The sequence below is a fragment of the Macrosteles quadrilineatus genome, unplaced genomic scaffold (genome assembly GCF_028750875.1).
Source record: "Macrosteles quadrilineatus isolate MER2022 unplaced genomic scaffold, UCM_ALF_1.0 Scaffold_2__2_contigs__length_208266976, whole genome shotgun sequence".
In the NCBI taxonomy this organism is placed as follows: Eukaryota; Metazoa; Arthropoda; class Insecta; order Hemiptera; family Cicadellidae; genus Macrosteles; species Macrosteles quadrilineatus.
The window spans coordinates 175,775,305-175,791,078 of NW_026542595.1; the positions used below are offsets into that span (position 1 = coordinate 175,775,305).

The window sequence follows — 15,774 nt, forward strand, 5'->3', positions numbered from 1 at the left end:
CGAGTAAATATAACTCCTAGAACTAAATTATTTTAATTAAATCGGTCACAGTCCCAAGTTATTGAAAAACCGACGATCAAGCGATAAATAACTAAACCGAGCTATCAAAATACAAAGTGATTTGTTTACGAAGATTTTCGAGTAAATATCGGTTTGATATCAGCCATCCAAAAATGCTTGTAGGTACCGAATATATTTATTTACCTTTTTTGTAATATTTAAGGGATTCAGCAAGTTAGTGCTTTGTTCATTTCGATATAAAGCTAGAGGATTAGCAATGGTTTGAAAAAAATGATACTATATGACATACCCCTCTTTACCGTATTGGTTAGTCTATGTAATTCTGTGGAACTAATTAAAAATATTAATATTAATTATATTACAACATAATCCTCTTAATTAACTTAGTATTTAAAACTTTGAGCTAAATCCAAATTAACACTAATCCGAAGTCCCTCCTTCACTAGCATTTGACTTTTTATACATACAGATTTGGAACCAAGAAAAATAATTATTATTTCATTTCCCAAACCATCAGGTGGTCATTGGCAAAATCTTTATTCTCTCTTACTCTCTCTCTCTCCCTCCCACTGCCAGTTAGCCAGTTCAGTTGGAGTTGAGTTGGTGTCAAAATTAGTGATGGGAGAATCGAATACTTTAAAGAATCGAATACAGTGAATTCGTAGCCTCCCCTGTATTCGAATACTTTTACGAATACTTGTATTCGAACACCTTTTAGTATGCAAAGCATGGAAAATGAGTGTGTAATTCTTTTTTCATATTGCAACGGTTCTTTTGGCCACTGTTATTTCGTTTTACAGCAATTAATTCATTAATATAATTTATTCAATGTAATTTTAAATGATATGATTTTTAAAAGGTACATTTATTTTGACTTATAATTATTTCATGGTCAGTTACAGTCTTATTAATGTATTATTTTCTATTATATTAACTAATTAATATCTTTAATAATATGTCTTACGGATAATTTACATCAGATATGCATGTTATTTTGCCATGTAACTAAAAAAATCGGTTGTAGTTATAATAAATTCTATTCAGTTGCCCTCTACCAGTAGTAACCTAATATTTTAAATATCCAATATATTCTAATGTTATCGATTAATAATAATCTTATGTAAATTATAGGGCTAATGGTAAAATTATAACGAATAGATGAAAACAAATGCTGCAGTAAAAACATCAAATACTCTTACTAATGCTACGGATTCGTAAGATATTCAAAAGGGAATTCAGTACAGTTGAAAACGAGTTGAATACATTTTTGAATCCCCCGAATTCGCTTTCTAGATTCAAGAAATCCTGCAAAACCTGAGGTCAAGAGTATTCACAAAAAAGTATTCGTACGAATTTGAAGTATTCGAATCTACGAATACTCGGGCTGTATTCGAATACTATTCGATTCTGTATTCGATTCTCCCATCACTAGTCAAAATGGCGGACGGTATCTTCAGGTTAGCATAAGTTCTCTCATTTCGTTAAACTAAAGTGATCCAAAGTGAAACTTTTGTTTGTGTAGTGAATCCTGTTTCGTGAATTAATAGTCTCCATTAAGTGAAATAGTGTTTTGTGTTGTTTGAGGCAATGAAAAGTGGCCCAGTTCCTTATTTCATTGTTTTGATGCCGCAAGAGAACCAACAAGACAAGTGTCATAACACTGACCACCTGTCACTTATTTTTGCTTGCTCAGCGTTAATCAAATACAATAGCACATTTTCAGATAAAATTGTATTAGTAGGATCTAGAATCCATTCCAAAATAAACGAATGCCTCCGTTATTAACGTCCATGGAACACGCCAAGACTGTTTATGTGAACACCAATGGCCGAGATGTCTACCATAGTCGTACTTCCCCCCAAAACACAATTAGTACATATCAGCAATCTAGCAATAACATTAAGCAAATTAGTAGTCCTCACCTTGTGCGTAGGAGTGAAAGTGCAAGTAGGAAAGTAACTTTATCACTTTGGACAGCACTCTATGATTATGATGCACAAGGAGAGGATGAACTTAGCCTCAGAAGAGGAGACATCGTTGAAGTCCTTTCTCAAGATTCCAATATATCCGGCGATGAAGGGTGGTGGACCGGAAAGGTTGGGGAGAAGGTGGGCATATTTCCTTCAAATTTTGTCACAGAGCAGAATATCATCGACCATGTTTCCAACGTGATAAGTGATATCCAGCCAATCGAAATTGACTTTAGTGAATTAGTTCTTGAAGAAGTAATTGGTGTAGGTGGTTTCGGTAAGGTTTATCGCGGTTATTGGAATAATCTAGAGGTTGCTGTGAAAGCAGCTCGACAAGATCCGGATGAAGACATTTCTGTGACGCTAGAAAATGTTAGGAAAGAAGCAAAACTTTTTTGGTTACTTAAGCATGAAAATATTGTTTCTCTGGAGGGAGTATGTTTACAAATGCCAAACATGTGCCTAGTGATGGAATATGCTCGTGGTGGATCTCTGAATAGAGTGTTAGCCGGACGTAAAATTAGACCAGATGTGCTTGTGGACTGGGCCATCCAAATTGCCAGAGGAATGAACTACCTCCACAATCAGGCACCAATTTCTCTAATTCATCGTGATTTGAAGTCTTCTAATGGTGAGTTCAGTAGGCTAAGCAAGTCACATTTTATTATTAAGGTAAACTTGTTTTTAAAATGGTAGAAGAGTAGGCCTACCCTAATTGAATTTCTGTAGGTAGGTAGGACCTTTGAACCTAATGTAGCTTAAAAAGGTACCTAAATATAACTTATTGACTCAAGTCACACCTAACTGCTATGATGGATTGTCGATGGATAACTTAGGCTAGACCGATTTATAGACCTGGCATGTTGCAGTAGTCAAGTAGGGTGCCACCAAAAAAGAGAACGGGAATATTGTACCGACCACCTATTGGTGGTGAGGAGTGACTTTAAATTTCCTATCGTCCCTAGACTGCCCCACAAACCCCCTAGATCAATCAAAGGCAAAACTTTAAACATTTTTCAATGTGTTTAAGATGGGTACATTTTTTACATTAATAACTATGAACTCTAGTTTCTTTTTCACTAAAATGTTGGTGAATGTGTTTTGTAAAATCTGTTGAAACCAATATTAACATAATGTAGAATGGACACTAGTAGGCCTAGATAGCCTATTAGTGTTAAATCTTTATAGGCCAAAACTTTGCAGTGTAAGATTGTAAAAAGTTTGAATTTTGCATGCTAATTCTGACGGGTCGCCGAAATTGTACCTCCCCTGCCGATCGACAATGTCATTTTCACGTTAAACACCTAGAGAGGGTACAAACCTACACCCTGTAGGGTACATTGATTTTGATGGAATTTAATATGATTAATGTAAGTTAGGCAAGTGATTAGTGAACGGGATGATTATAGGCCTACGGTACCTATTTGAAATTAAAAAAGAGCAGGAGATCTCCGGCCCGATTTTTACCCTCTGGATTTGTACCCCTGCCACTATCCAATTAGCCTACTTATGTACAGGGTAGAATTTTACCACCTTAAGTTCCTGGAAAACCTAATGTGTACGGCCCGAAATAGTACCCCCTCCTTCCAGTATGTAGGCTAGGTAACATCTTCAAAGTCGTCTTTTAATAAACTTATGTGGTAAGTACCTTAGCAAATAACTTACTGACCTCTTATAAGTTAGGTTTATTGGTTTTAATTTCTTGATTAAGCCAATTATTTTCACGGACATGTGATGTAACCAAATATTAGGTCTATCTTAGGCTATCGGCTAGTTTATGTTTAAAATTTAAGCTGATTTGGGAAAAATGTATTTTGCAATCCTTTAGGCTAATGGATATTAATGTCTTAGGTCCAAATAAACTTTGAATTAATTTGAATTTTAATCTGAAACCACAGTATATTTTGCTTTAAAAGATGATTTGTAAAACCAATGAACATATGGTGATTTTAATACCGTACTGATATGGTTATGTTTATTTATTTTACATTAGATACTTTATTGCCGAATGAGGATAACAAGTTTCTTAAAAAGTCCTATAGCTTTACATAGTAATTTTATACTAGGTAGGCTACCTTTAGTGCCAACGTTCCTTTGTAAAATGACTCAGAGAGGCAGAGTATATTTAAGCTTGATTTCTTACTTTGCCTGGTTTATTTTAGGCAATGTATAAGTTAGAATATACCGGTTATCATTCTATAGAATTCCTGATTAATAGGCCAACTTACTTTGCCTGTAACATGTTAATCAACCTCCCAAAGTTTCATGGTGATTGGATGGACGATATAGTAACGCACAAACCGAACAGAACCAAAGACTAAATTAAATGTTTTGGAGAAAATGAAAAAAACTACAAACTTAGGCCTAACTTTTATCTTAAAACATTTAAGATTCCCGAGACCAATCGATAGAGGTTTGAATTTCACACACTACCTACTGTGTTTCAGAACAGCTTTGATTTAAGTATTTTAATTAGGCCATTCTCAAGATTGTCACTTACCTATGTGTGACTTAAGCTTTTTATTTTCTTTTTAAAGGCTTTCACTGTAGGCCTAGGCCTACTTTAGTTTCTTATGCCCGACGTGCAAAAAATAATCTCAATTACTGGCAGACTAACGTAACAGTAGGCCTACTATCTGTTGCCAAACAAACAAAGAGAATTGACTGACAAAACCGGCAAAACTTTGATTAATTGAGGCACATTGTGCAAACTTCTACTTAGCTTATAGGCCTACATGTAATCTTTGACTTGTTCGCTGAGTTAAGTAGGCCTAAATTGAGGTTTAAGAGTATTACTGATCCAAACGGTGATTAACATTGTCATTTATGGAGATTTCAAGGTGATTATAAAAAATTAGAGATTACCAAGATTGGAGTAGGCCTAATTAAGTAACTTAGGTAAACTGTATCACAATCCTATAACTGGTAATAACAAATGTTGTAATTAACAGAGGTATTGGTAGCCAGCCTATTTGTTATTTATTTACCTTTTTTTTTATTTAATTACCGGTACCTAAAGGAATAGAAACATTTTTCTATTCCTTTGTAAACTCTTTAGTTCTTAAAAGTATGCCTACTGAAGAGTCTTAATTTTAAAACAATATCCTCAGGCCAGGGCCATATTTAAAATCTAAGAGGTCCCTGGTAGCTCACACCACCCTTGTCAGCGTCCTGTCAGCTCTCTGGTAGTCCTGGGTTTCTCTATTCTGATTTTTCATTTGCTGGAGATTAGGGGGTTATTGCTTCAACTCAATGAACTCAAACCCTTTGTTTTTGACAAACCAGTTTCTAAAGACCTAGGATAGTATTGAATAAATGATTAGGCTACATTTTATTTTTTAATGATACCTAATAATATTATTAATTAGGGGTCTGTGGGCTAGAGTTTTTTACTTCCTTTAAAAATGTTGACCTTTGGGTCTCCAATTAAAATCAGGTTGGCAGAATATCAGGCTCCTTTGGAAGGTATTGATTATAGGCTACTATAATCTGTCCAAACGACTTCTGAAATCACCACTTAAAACACAAAAGGAAAATAAGTTAAAACCAAACAAAATCGTCCAAGGTATCGACAAAATCGTGAGCGTCTCCTGCGATCCCAGTGAAATTGAGGTAATCTTTTCCGATCATGGAGGAATTAAGAATGCCTCCTTCGTTTATGGCAAAACAGTACTTTGGTGATCGGGGAGACCTTTTTTACGTCTCATGCAATCTCCACCATATGGACAACTTCCATGATCACCGAGGTATCCTCAACGTTTCCTGTGCTTAGGGGGAAATTGTGAACATTGTTAGCAGTCGCAAACACTTCATTATTGTCCCCTGCGGTCATGCAAAATTGTTATTTTTGATTGCCCAACTTACCCAGAAGCTTTCCGTCTAATTGCGAGAAAAAAATTCCACTTAAATCAGTTATTTCATATTTCAAGAGGAAAAATTCCTGTGAGTCCACCTCCCATGCGAGGCTACCAGCAACTGCCTCTTGCAGGATTGTTGTATCTTCTTGTAGAAATAGTTTTATAATGATTTTTAATGCACTAAATCAATCACAAATTCCAATTACTTTGAACATTCTGTACATACAAAGTAGTTAAAAATCTAAATTAAATCTCAACGCTATAAAATCTATCAAAGATCAATAACCTGGTAGTAATAATTCAACATATTTTATTTAAGACTAATTAGGCCTATTAGTCTATTATAGAAGCTCATTTTACAGTTTCAACTCTTAAAATGTAAACTGTTGCTATAGATACTGAAGTAAGCCTGTAAAATTTTTAAAAGTTTCCATTTTGATTCTTAAATTAATTGTTAAAACCATTACCAACGATTAAATCATGTTGAGTAAAGACACACTGGCGAATGAAATTGTTAAGATCATCGGAATATTAGGCAATAGGGATGGATCTACTATGAGAGACGTGTCGAACGTGTTGGAGAGTTTGCACGGACCTTTGGACCGAGAGTTGGTCCAGGACAGTTTGAGGGAGGCTGTGACGTCTGGACGAATCAGTTGCTTCAACCGTCGGTACACGATCAATATGCTAAGCACTCTGTACGACTCACCAATGCCTGGGTGTTCCAACTGGTCCGATCACAGACTGTTGAGATTGAGGGAGTTAAGAGACAATGAACATAGTGTTTCTTCACTTTCAACTGAGGTCAATCAAACCTTGTATGAAGATTCTAGTTGTCCTAGTGAATGCTGCAGTGTGGAGGAACTCCTCAGTGCGAGAAGCATTTTAAGCTCTGATCAACTATCTAGTTGCTCACAATACTGTGATTCATGTACCGGTAGTGAAGAGTCTGTTAGTGATTCAGAACAAAAAGAGATCAAGAAACAACCCAAGAAGCGTCTTGTGGTTAAATGGCCAACAAAGAAAAATGTTGCAGGCAACACAAAAGACAATTTAGATGGACAACAGGAATTAGAGTCAACTGTTAAGGATAGACATAGAAATCTACCTGCTAAAAGATCTGTGAATGATATGATAAGCGAAGTAATGAAAAGGTTCTTGAAGAACACGGATGACTGTCACAACGAACAGGAAAATAATGCATCACAAAATAACAACTGTGATTTGATTGTTGATGAATCATTGAACGAAGATATGACTAAAGTCATGATGAGATTTGGTGGAAATACAGATACTAGAGATGTCGCGAGCGATGAAATGTCCTCGAGTCCTGATGGTACATTGAATATCACATCTGCAAACAGAAGTGTCCAAGCAGGATCTGAAAATCCTCGTAGCTCAAAGAGTGTCACTCCTAAACCAGCTAAAAGGAAGAGGAAAGCTAAACAAGATGAGAACACTAGTGGTGGTGTAAGTAACACGGAAACTTCACCAAGTCAGTCTGGAGGTGGTACTAAAGAGGCGAGGTCCGAAATGCAGTCAAACAGTGATTCAGAGGTTCCAATACTCAAAAAATCAAAACCGTCTTAAAAAGTTAAAATTGGTAGCGCAGATTGCAAAATATGCGATGTATTTTTGGTAAATTATAACAAATTTGATCAAATCAGTTTTGCATAGGATTATTTAACTTTTGACTATAATTTTTTCGATTAGTTTGGTTTACTCTGCTTATTTGGTTAATCTTAAAAATGTTTTTCGCCCTATTGTTTCTTCAGAAAGAAAAAAGTTGATGCATGACTGACAGCTTAATATACCGTATTCAAAGGAAAACAAAAGTGTTGATTTTGGACATTTTGGTAGCAAAGGAACATTTTAAACAAATTCATAACACAAAGTATGACATGTTTTGTCTTCGATGCCATAAAAGCTTGCAAGTTAAAAACTTATCTTAAACAACAGTAAATCTGTGAACAATATTAATATTAAGATTTGAAACAAATGATTAGGCATACCGTAATTAATAGCCATAAGTTTTCTGAAAATGAAGAAAACATTGGCCGTATATTTAAATTCGTATAGTTGGTAATAATAAAAATAATAATTACTTTGTTAATTGATGATTTTGTGTCGAAACTGTCATTTTACCAGTTACAGTATTTGAAAATTATAATAAGACTTAATATCGTAGCAGGTCCTCAACAATAAAACCGTCGTCGTTCTCAGCACTAAACACATAGCATATTTGACTATATGTGTGGTGATCAGAAACCAAACAAATAATATTTAAACTTCATGCCAACAATCACAAGTATTTTTATTAGTGAGTTTTCAATTAAGCCTATAGACGATTGTTTTGTATTTTCACTACTCAACATACAAATTAAGACGTTTGCCCACCTTGGTTGGAGCGTGTCAGTAATCGAACCGCGTGTTTCCGTCTGTGAACAGCCACTTCCGTTCCGGTGTTCCGGTTACGCCAAGTGTCCGGTTACTGACGGCGACGGCCACTCTTGTATCTGTATCTCTGTCCTCTGGTGTCGTCGTCCACTCCCACCCCCATTGTTGTATGACCAGATAACAAGGTAATCCAGGTAAAGACTGTTCCCCACAAACATAAACCCTAATCGATTGGTTGAAACTAAGAATTTTTGTTTTACCCTCGCCAATCCATCCGCTCCAAAACGAACGAACGGCAGTTGAATGTTATTACAGTTTTTTGTCGACCATAAATTTTGACCCGTCAATTTAGGCTATTGTCCTAATATACTCCACTTTTTATGATAAACACACGTCGTTTGTATAAATCCTACAGTTGACCTCCTGCAGTTGGTATTGGTTGTAGTGCTCGCCTTCAAATCCGAAGTTTACTAGTTTATCCCTAATGGAATTGATTCCGGATCCATTAATCCAATTGTATCTAAAAATGGATCGATGTTAGTAACTAGATCATGGTTCAAACCTTTCTCTTACCTGATAAATATAATAATAAATGCAAAATGGTGTAAAAACACACGTAAAAATCTCAACAAAACCATCGTACCTTTAAATTGAATCACCAATGAAATTTCTACGTGCACTCTAATGCCTATGGTACAACTTTGACAAATCGACTTGTTATGTTTAATCGCACAAACGTGATTTTGCGTAGTACTTATTTTGGAGTACAAAAAAGAAAATCCCCACATTGCAATCGAGTAGGGATCGTCGTCATTCGCTAGAACACAGAACCACGCAACATTTCCCCGCAAGAAAGTGACCTCCGATTATCATTCCTTGGCAGAGACGGCGGCGGATGGCACGAGGTGTGGCCTTGGGCGGACAACAACACTGAACTCTGCCAGCACCAGCAAGTCCACTTGTGGGATTTCCATCCACGGGGTGTGGGAAACGAGGACAGAATCGGAAATTTTGTATTGCTCTTTGAGTGATGCGATTGTGTAGTTTTGTAAAACTTAGAGAGTCGTATTTTATCGTATTGGATATTGGGCACGTTTGTGAGCTTTGTACGTTTGTTTGTTAGCCTGTTACAGTGGCGTATCCAAGGGGGGTTAGGGGTTTGAACTCTCCCTTGACCTTAAAACGTGACACCCGTTTAAAACTTGGATAGTAGGATAGTCGTATTTTACCGTATAATAATATTGGGGTATTAGTATTAGCTTTGTACGTTTGTGTGTTAGACTGTTACAGTGGCGTATCCAAGAAGGGTGGGGGGTTAGGGGTTTGAACCTTCCCTTGACCTTAAAACGTGATACCCGTATAAGTAAAAGTCGTCATGTACACTTGAACCCCCCAGAACCCCCGATGAAACCCCCCTGGGGCCTATGCGGTATAGCCATTCATTGTAGTTTGAAGTCAATAAATCAATACCTAAACATTTCTGGAATCTCAATGTGTAATCCGCAGATTACAGGTTGTCAGTTTTAAATAGAACGAGTTTGTGAGTTAAAGTTTGTTGTGTGTGGAAGCTATGCGGAATCTGGTTGACGAGAGTTGAGGGGGGTTGTCTGGGGATGCAGGAAGGGTCAGTCTAGTTGTAGCCCAGAGCACGTTCCGAGGACCCTTGATGAGGGTGGTCGCAATAAAGGCAAGTCGCTGATGATCCTCATCCTTTTATGCCCCCGAGATTGATCTGGGGATCACTATTTTGGAAATAAACTTCTCTGTTGTGACTTGCGGTTGTATATTGTGCTCTACGTTATCATAGGATTGTCTAGTCTTCAAACTATGAAAACACTTCCATTGGAGAATTTCCCAACCTTATTGTATTGTAAGTTTGCTTGTGTATGTTACAGTACAATTTAATATCGGCATATTCGTTTTTGTACTAGCTGTCCAAACTGTATTGTTTGTTACAATGTAAAATGCTACGTAGTAGTGATTGTGTTCGAAACCAATTAAAAGGTCGCCTGTTCACTCCTAACAAGTCAGATACTGTTTATGGTTCAAAACTGGACCCAGCTGTCCTTATTCATTAACTTTTATTTAATCACATAACGAAAGAAACAGCGTTCTTTGCAACAAAGCTACACAAAGAACAAAGCCACTCCTTCATACACACCAACGATCACATAAGACCAGGGGCCCATTTCATAATAAAGTACAAACTAATATTATTAGTAAATCAGCTGATCGTCCAATGCAAATCTAATGGAAATTACAAGTTACAAGTTGTAACTTGTAGTTTATTATGAAACTAGCTGTGTGCCCGTTCTACGCACGGGGATCTTATAGTAGTCAGTTGAAACCTTATTAAATAAAGAACAGCAGTTGGTTTGCATATTTTCAGACGTGCTGGCAAAACTATTATATATAAACCTAATATTAGGACATATAAAGAAAAAGCAAAACATATATAAAAACTTTGGTGACAGTTTGAACCAAACAATCTCATCCAAACAGCTTTTTGTTATTTAGAATATGAATATGTATTCTCTAAACGATGTTTGGTATATGTAGTTAATATTACTGCAGAAGGAAATGTGAACAAAATCATACAATGTTGTGTTTTTGAAAGTTTTTAATTTGATTTCCTAAGTAGGTACCTAGGCCATGTATTCTAGGGAAAAGTACCGGTATCAAGGATCGTCGTCGAATAGGTTGTTATGAATAATTGGGTAGGCCTATGTACCCAAGATACAGTCTTATTGGCCTATTGGCTGTATGGTCCAGCGATTGTAGCACATAGGGGTCAGTAGAAACCGAAAGTGACACATTGGAAAAGCGAGTTTGGCATCATTCGTAAACCTCTGTTACAATCACCCACTGCAGTTATGATTTTTCACTTTACGCTTTACACAACCTCCATTGAAACGCCGTCAATTCAATAAACGTAAGTTTCCCAGCCCTATACATCACTGTTTCAAGGTCTTTTTCCTGGTTATCAAAGCTTCAGAGCAATTTTATACACATAGAATCTCTATTTCATTTTACACATTATTGAACTTGCGATTAATGAAATCCTTTATGTAAGGAAAATAGTTTTTAATCTCACTTGGTTTTGGATTTTGCTTTCAAAATGTGATCGGAAATGTTTGCGGTATTTGTAAACAACCTTTAATGTAAACATATCAGTGACAGCTAGAAAAAATAATCTTGATCCGAACAGCTGTTCGTTACTTCATTGATTATTAAGTGATGAACATTGGACATTGGGAGAAAACTTGACAAAAATCGCACGAAGTTGGGTTTTTAAACGTCCGTCGTTTTATATACAAAGTAGTGACGCCATATTTTAATGGCTAAAGACAATCTCGCCAATCCATTGAATACAATAAAATTATTTGGATCTTGATAGGTACTCTAGTTTTTCAGGAGAAAGCCGCGTAAAATGGCTCTTGGGCCGTAACAGACACGAAGACAGACAGAAATTTAGATGATACTTGTTTCGGTTTGTTTGATGTATAAAACGTAAAAATAACCTAAAAGTTTATGATTCTGAGCAATGTACAGACAAAACTCTAATTTTATTTATATAGATGGGCCCCAGTTGGTCTTATGTTATCGTTGATACACACATCCTCCACCACTCTATTTTGGTTTGTGGTTCAGTTGTGTCCCCATCTCAAAATAGGTAAAGTAATGTAACCATTTAAATAGCATCACAACAAGGGTGCGCTTTACCTCAGCTCGGAAATCTCAGCTCGGGCTTCAGTAGCTATGTTTCATTATTGGACAGCGCTGCGAGAAGCGCTTGCAGACGTTTCCAAGATTACTGTTTTAGAATTAACAAATAATGATAGCTACGCACTCTAAACGGCTTATAGTAGTAAAAAGACCAATCTATAGTTCTGCGTTTTTCAAATGTTCAAAAAATGTTTTTTTAAATAAGTTAAGGATAGTTGAAAAGACCCTTTTTTCTTGTACTACAACTCAAATTTATAAGGTGTGTATTTAAAATATTTGAAATATAGAAACAAAGAACTATAGGAAATTTCACCCTCTTTAATATGAGACCTTAACTTTGATTCTACCTTCAATGTAGCAGGTGAAAACAGAAATCTTGCAAACCCTTGCATTCGGTTGCGCGTCAGGGGTAAAGCGCGCCCTTAACAAATCGTCGTGTATAAATAAGAACATCTAAATTGATTTTTCTTTCTTTATCTTAAAATGAACAATGATTACTACGAACTCTATTTTGGATTTTGATAAAATAATAATACCTCAGAATTGTTTTTGTATAATCTGGTATGTATTAAGAAAATTGTCAATAAAATGTAAAGAGCCCAACGAATAATCCGTTGTTTTCGGCGGTGGTATTTTATCAACATCCCACCTGCTATCTATATTACAGCTAAGTGGCTAAGCTCTCCACGAATTGCAGTATTGCGTCAAGAACTTTATGGTGGCCATAACTTTCACTATTGCTCAAGCGGGCTCGTCTCCAGTCCCCGTCCTATAACTGCGGATATCTGGCGATCCGGAAAATTGTATTAAGTATTCAATAGAGGTCGTCCAGTGGTAGAAAACTCGACCAAAAAATTTAATGTAGGTACAGACTTCTCTATTTTCACCCCACGCTGTAAATAAAACGTGTGATTGGAATTTCTTCCATTTAGTTTGATTTTCTGTTTATATTTCGTGACCAGCATGGTAACCCATAAGGCCCATGTTAATTTTTAAAATGTTTAAACTCATATTTTGTGCTTATTTATTAGCCATTTATAATTTATAAAGGGATTTTCTCCATCTACAGGAAAATATATTTCTTACAGTATGCGTAGATATCCTCTACGATGCAATTTTCCCCATCTACAGGAAACTATCTTTCTTACAGTAGCCTATGCGTAGATATCCTATACGATGCACACGAGCTGAGAAAAAATGGGTTTAAGAAACATGCTTGCCTAGATTAATATAGGCTAATAGATAACTGTTTATATTGAAATAGCACGGATATGAACCAAAATTCAATCGTTTGTTACTTTTATTTGTGACATTTCAGTTCAATTTCAACGTAGATAACATTGCAAGAAAATAATTTGAGTTAGAAAAGTCATCATGATCCTCTCTAAACCTTTTCACCTCATTCTTTCAACTACAGAATCTTTAATCTGAGTTTAAACTTAGTTTGGAGTCTTAATAAATGTGTCACTATCAAATGTTAAGTGGTTTGAACCCATCAACATGTATTTAGATACGCATACTCCGTGTTTGCTGTAGGACGGGGGCTCCGCCCTCGGGCTGCCCACTGGACTGACCCACCGACGCCGACCTTCTCAAGGACGTCGTCCGAGCTCCTGGGAAACGCTCACCGAGCGACCTTAGTGTGATGGTTGAACGTAATTTGGGGATGTTTATGATATTTAATTTGTTTACCTAAAATACTTCAAACATTTGATGATACAGTAGTAGTTAATCATATTTCGAGGTTCTGTACAGTAATTTGTTGTAGGATTTAAAATGGAAGTACAGTATTAACAAATTGATCACCGTTGATTTAAAGCTTAACCAACCTAACTAACCTAAGTTTCTCTGCGACACTACACAATTAGGTCGTGCATTAATTACGCCTAAGAGTTCCTTAATTGCGCCAAGCCCTCAAAGGGCCCCAAAAATGTTCCTTAGTTGCGCCAAGCCCAAGCCAGGTAGGGGTGAGTTTCCGGCAGAAGGAATTACGTTGTTTACGTGTCATTCTAACCTTACTTAATATAATCTAACCTACTCAAATATGTAGTCAAGAGGGACGCCACTTGTGGCCCAGTTAATGAACTTATCGGGCGGCTCCCTGGAGTAGTTGGCGCAATTCAGGAATACCTGACTCAGGTCAGTTGGCGTAAGTAATGCTCGCCCTACGATTACGCATATTCAATTAATAGCAAAAATTTACAATGAAGCCTAACAGTTAACTCGAGTGTGGCCCACTGTATTAGAAAGTCATTACGTCTGTCCCACACGGAATGCCGAAGCGGCCACGGGCCTCGCCAAATTTGGATTTGACGGAGAAAAATAAAAAAAACCAGCGCGGAACTGGAGGCGACTGGACCTATAATTTGACAGCTCTGTGGCGCTGCGGTCCCGGTGTGAACGAGTTGTTTAGCCAGGGATAGCCGTGGCGATGGGACTGCTTCGTTCAACGGAATTACTGATTTCGGACTTTTAGATATGCTTAGAACTTCCTAATTTGTCTGTTACGTGTTAGATCGACAGCAGAGTGCTATACGTGGGAAGTTCGTCAAAATAGTGTAGTGTGGCGTAAAATATTTTACGCCACACTGCATCATTTTGACGAACTTACCACGCAAGGCTTAGTCCAGAAAACAGCTGTTTGCCGCCAGCTTATTCAAATGGGATTTCATTGCGTACTACTGTACTGTAATGAGTTTTACCGGACACCAATCAGCTGTTTATACTGTATTTAGGTGGCAATGAGGTTATAAACAAAAACATAACCTCTCTTAGAGGTTATGACTAGTGATTTTTAGTCCTTTAGTTGGTAGACATATATAAGGATTTGTACAGATTTAGTAGTATGGCGGAAACTATCGTACGTAACTCGTCCAAAATGTGTGTACCGGACTCTTTCAGGACTAGTAACGTAATATACTATTACACAACACTTTTCACAGCAAGATGGTAAATAAGGTGGGCAGCGGTGGTCGATTTCGATTGTGCACTCCAATCGACTCTTGAAGTTAGGCGTTGGTGTCCAATCTGAATCAATCACCACTCTACTTATCAGTACTGTATTCAGTTCTTGTAGCAAGCAGCATAACGGTGGATACATTTTTAAAGTATATTCTGTCTACAAACGATAGTATATGGTAAAAGCATACACCATGGATGATACATACAGCACTCGCTTTAGATCCTACCATACTTCATCTATGATCCTACTTACAAATTATCTGAAGTGAATAAACTATCTTCTTCTGCTGGGCGAAAAAACTATAAAATATGTATGTATGTATGTAATTTTAGCTACATACATATTTTATAATTATGTAGCTAAAATTCGTAGTTAAATCTCATTAAAGGGGGAAAATAATAGATGGCTAGACGTTTTAAGGGTAAAAAACTACTAAATGGGAAATTATAGGATTTCGAACGGGTCCACCTGCGCTGAGAACACCTGGGCTTTGCAGCCGCTAGCTAAAACGATTAGCTGATCTCGGCCATCCGCTGTTTACCGGTTTATCTATCAAATTTAATTACCTCTTGTGCCGCGGGGTGGTGTTTTTGTAGTTCCCGCCGGATCGGCCCAGAATACCGGGAACTTGGACACGGCGACCGGCCAAACTATGCGCCGACTATGCGGTCGGGTAAATTAAGTCTAGAAACAAGGACGAACGTGAATATGCGATGAGGGTTCCACTTCAACATTTTGTATAACGTTAAGGACAAGTTTACGTAGAGATTTTGATAATTGAGAAGGAATTATAAATTCTAACTCGATAAGAATTGGAAATAGGGTAGGCCTACTCCAATTT

General features: G+C 36.9%; 1 protein-coding gene across 3 annotated transcripts in view; it reads left to right on the forward strand.

Moving 5' to 3' along the window:
- Positions 1-1,458: 1,458 nt before the first annotated feature.
- Positions 1,459-15,774, forward strand: part of LOC128985388 (mitogen-activated protein kinase kinase kinase 11-like) — an 86,696-nt gene continuing 72,380 nt past the window's right edge. For all 3 annotated transcript variants that reach the window (XM_054404838.1, XM_054404839.1, XM_054404840.1), the window contains exon 1: positions 1,459-2,622. In XM_054404838.1, the coding sequence (XP_054260813.1) occupies positions 1,791-2,622 (832 nt within the window). In that variant the 5' untranslated portion in view covers positions 1,459-1,790. The remainder of the gene's footprint in view (positions 2,623-15,774) is intronic.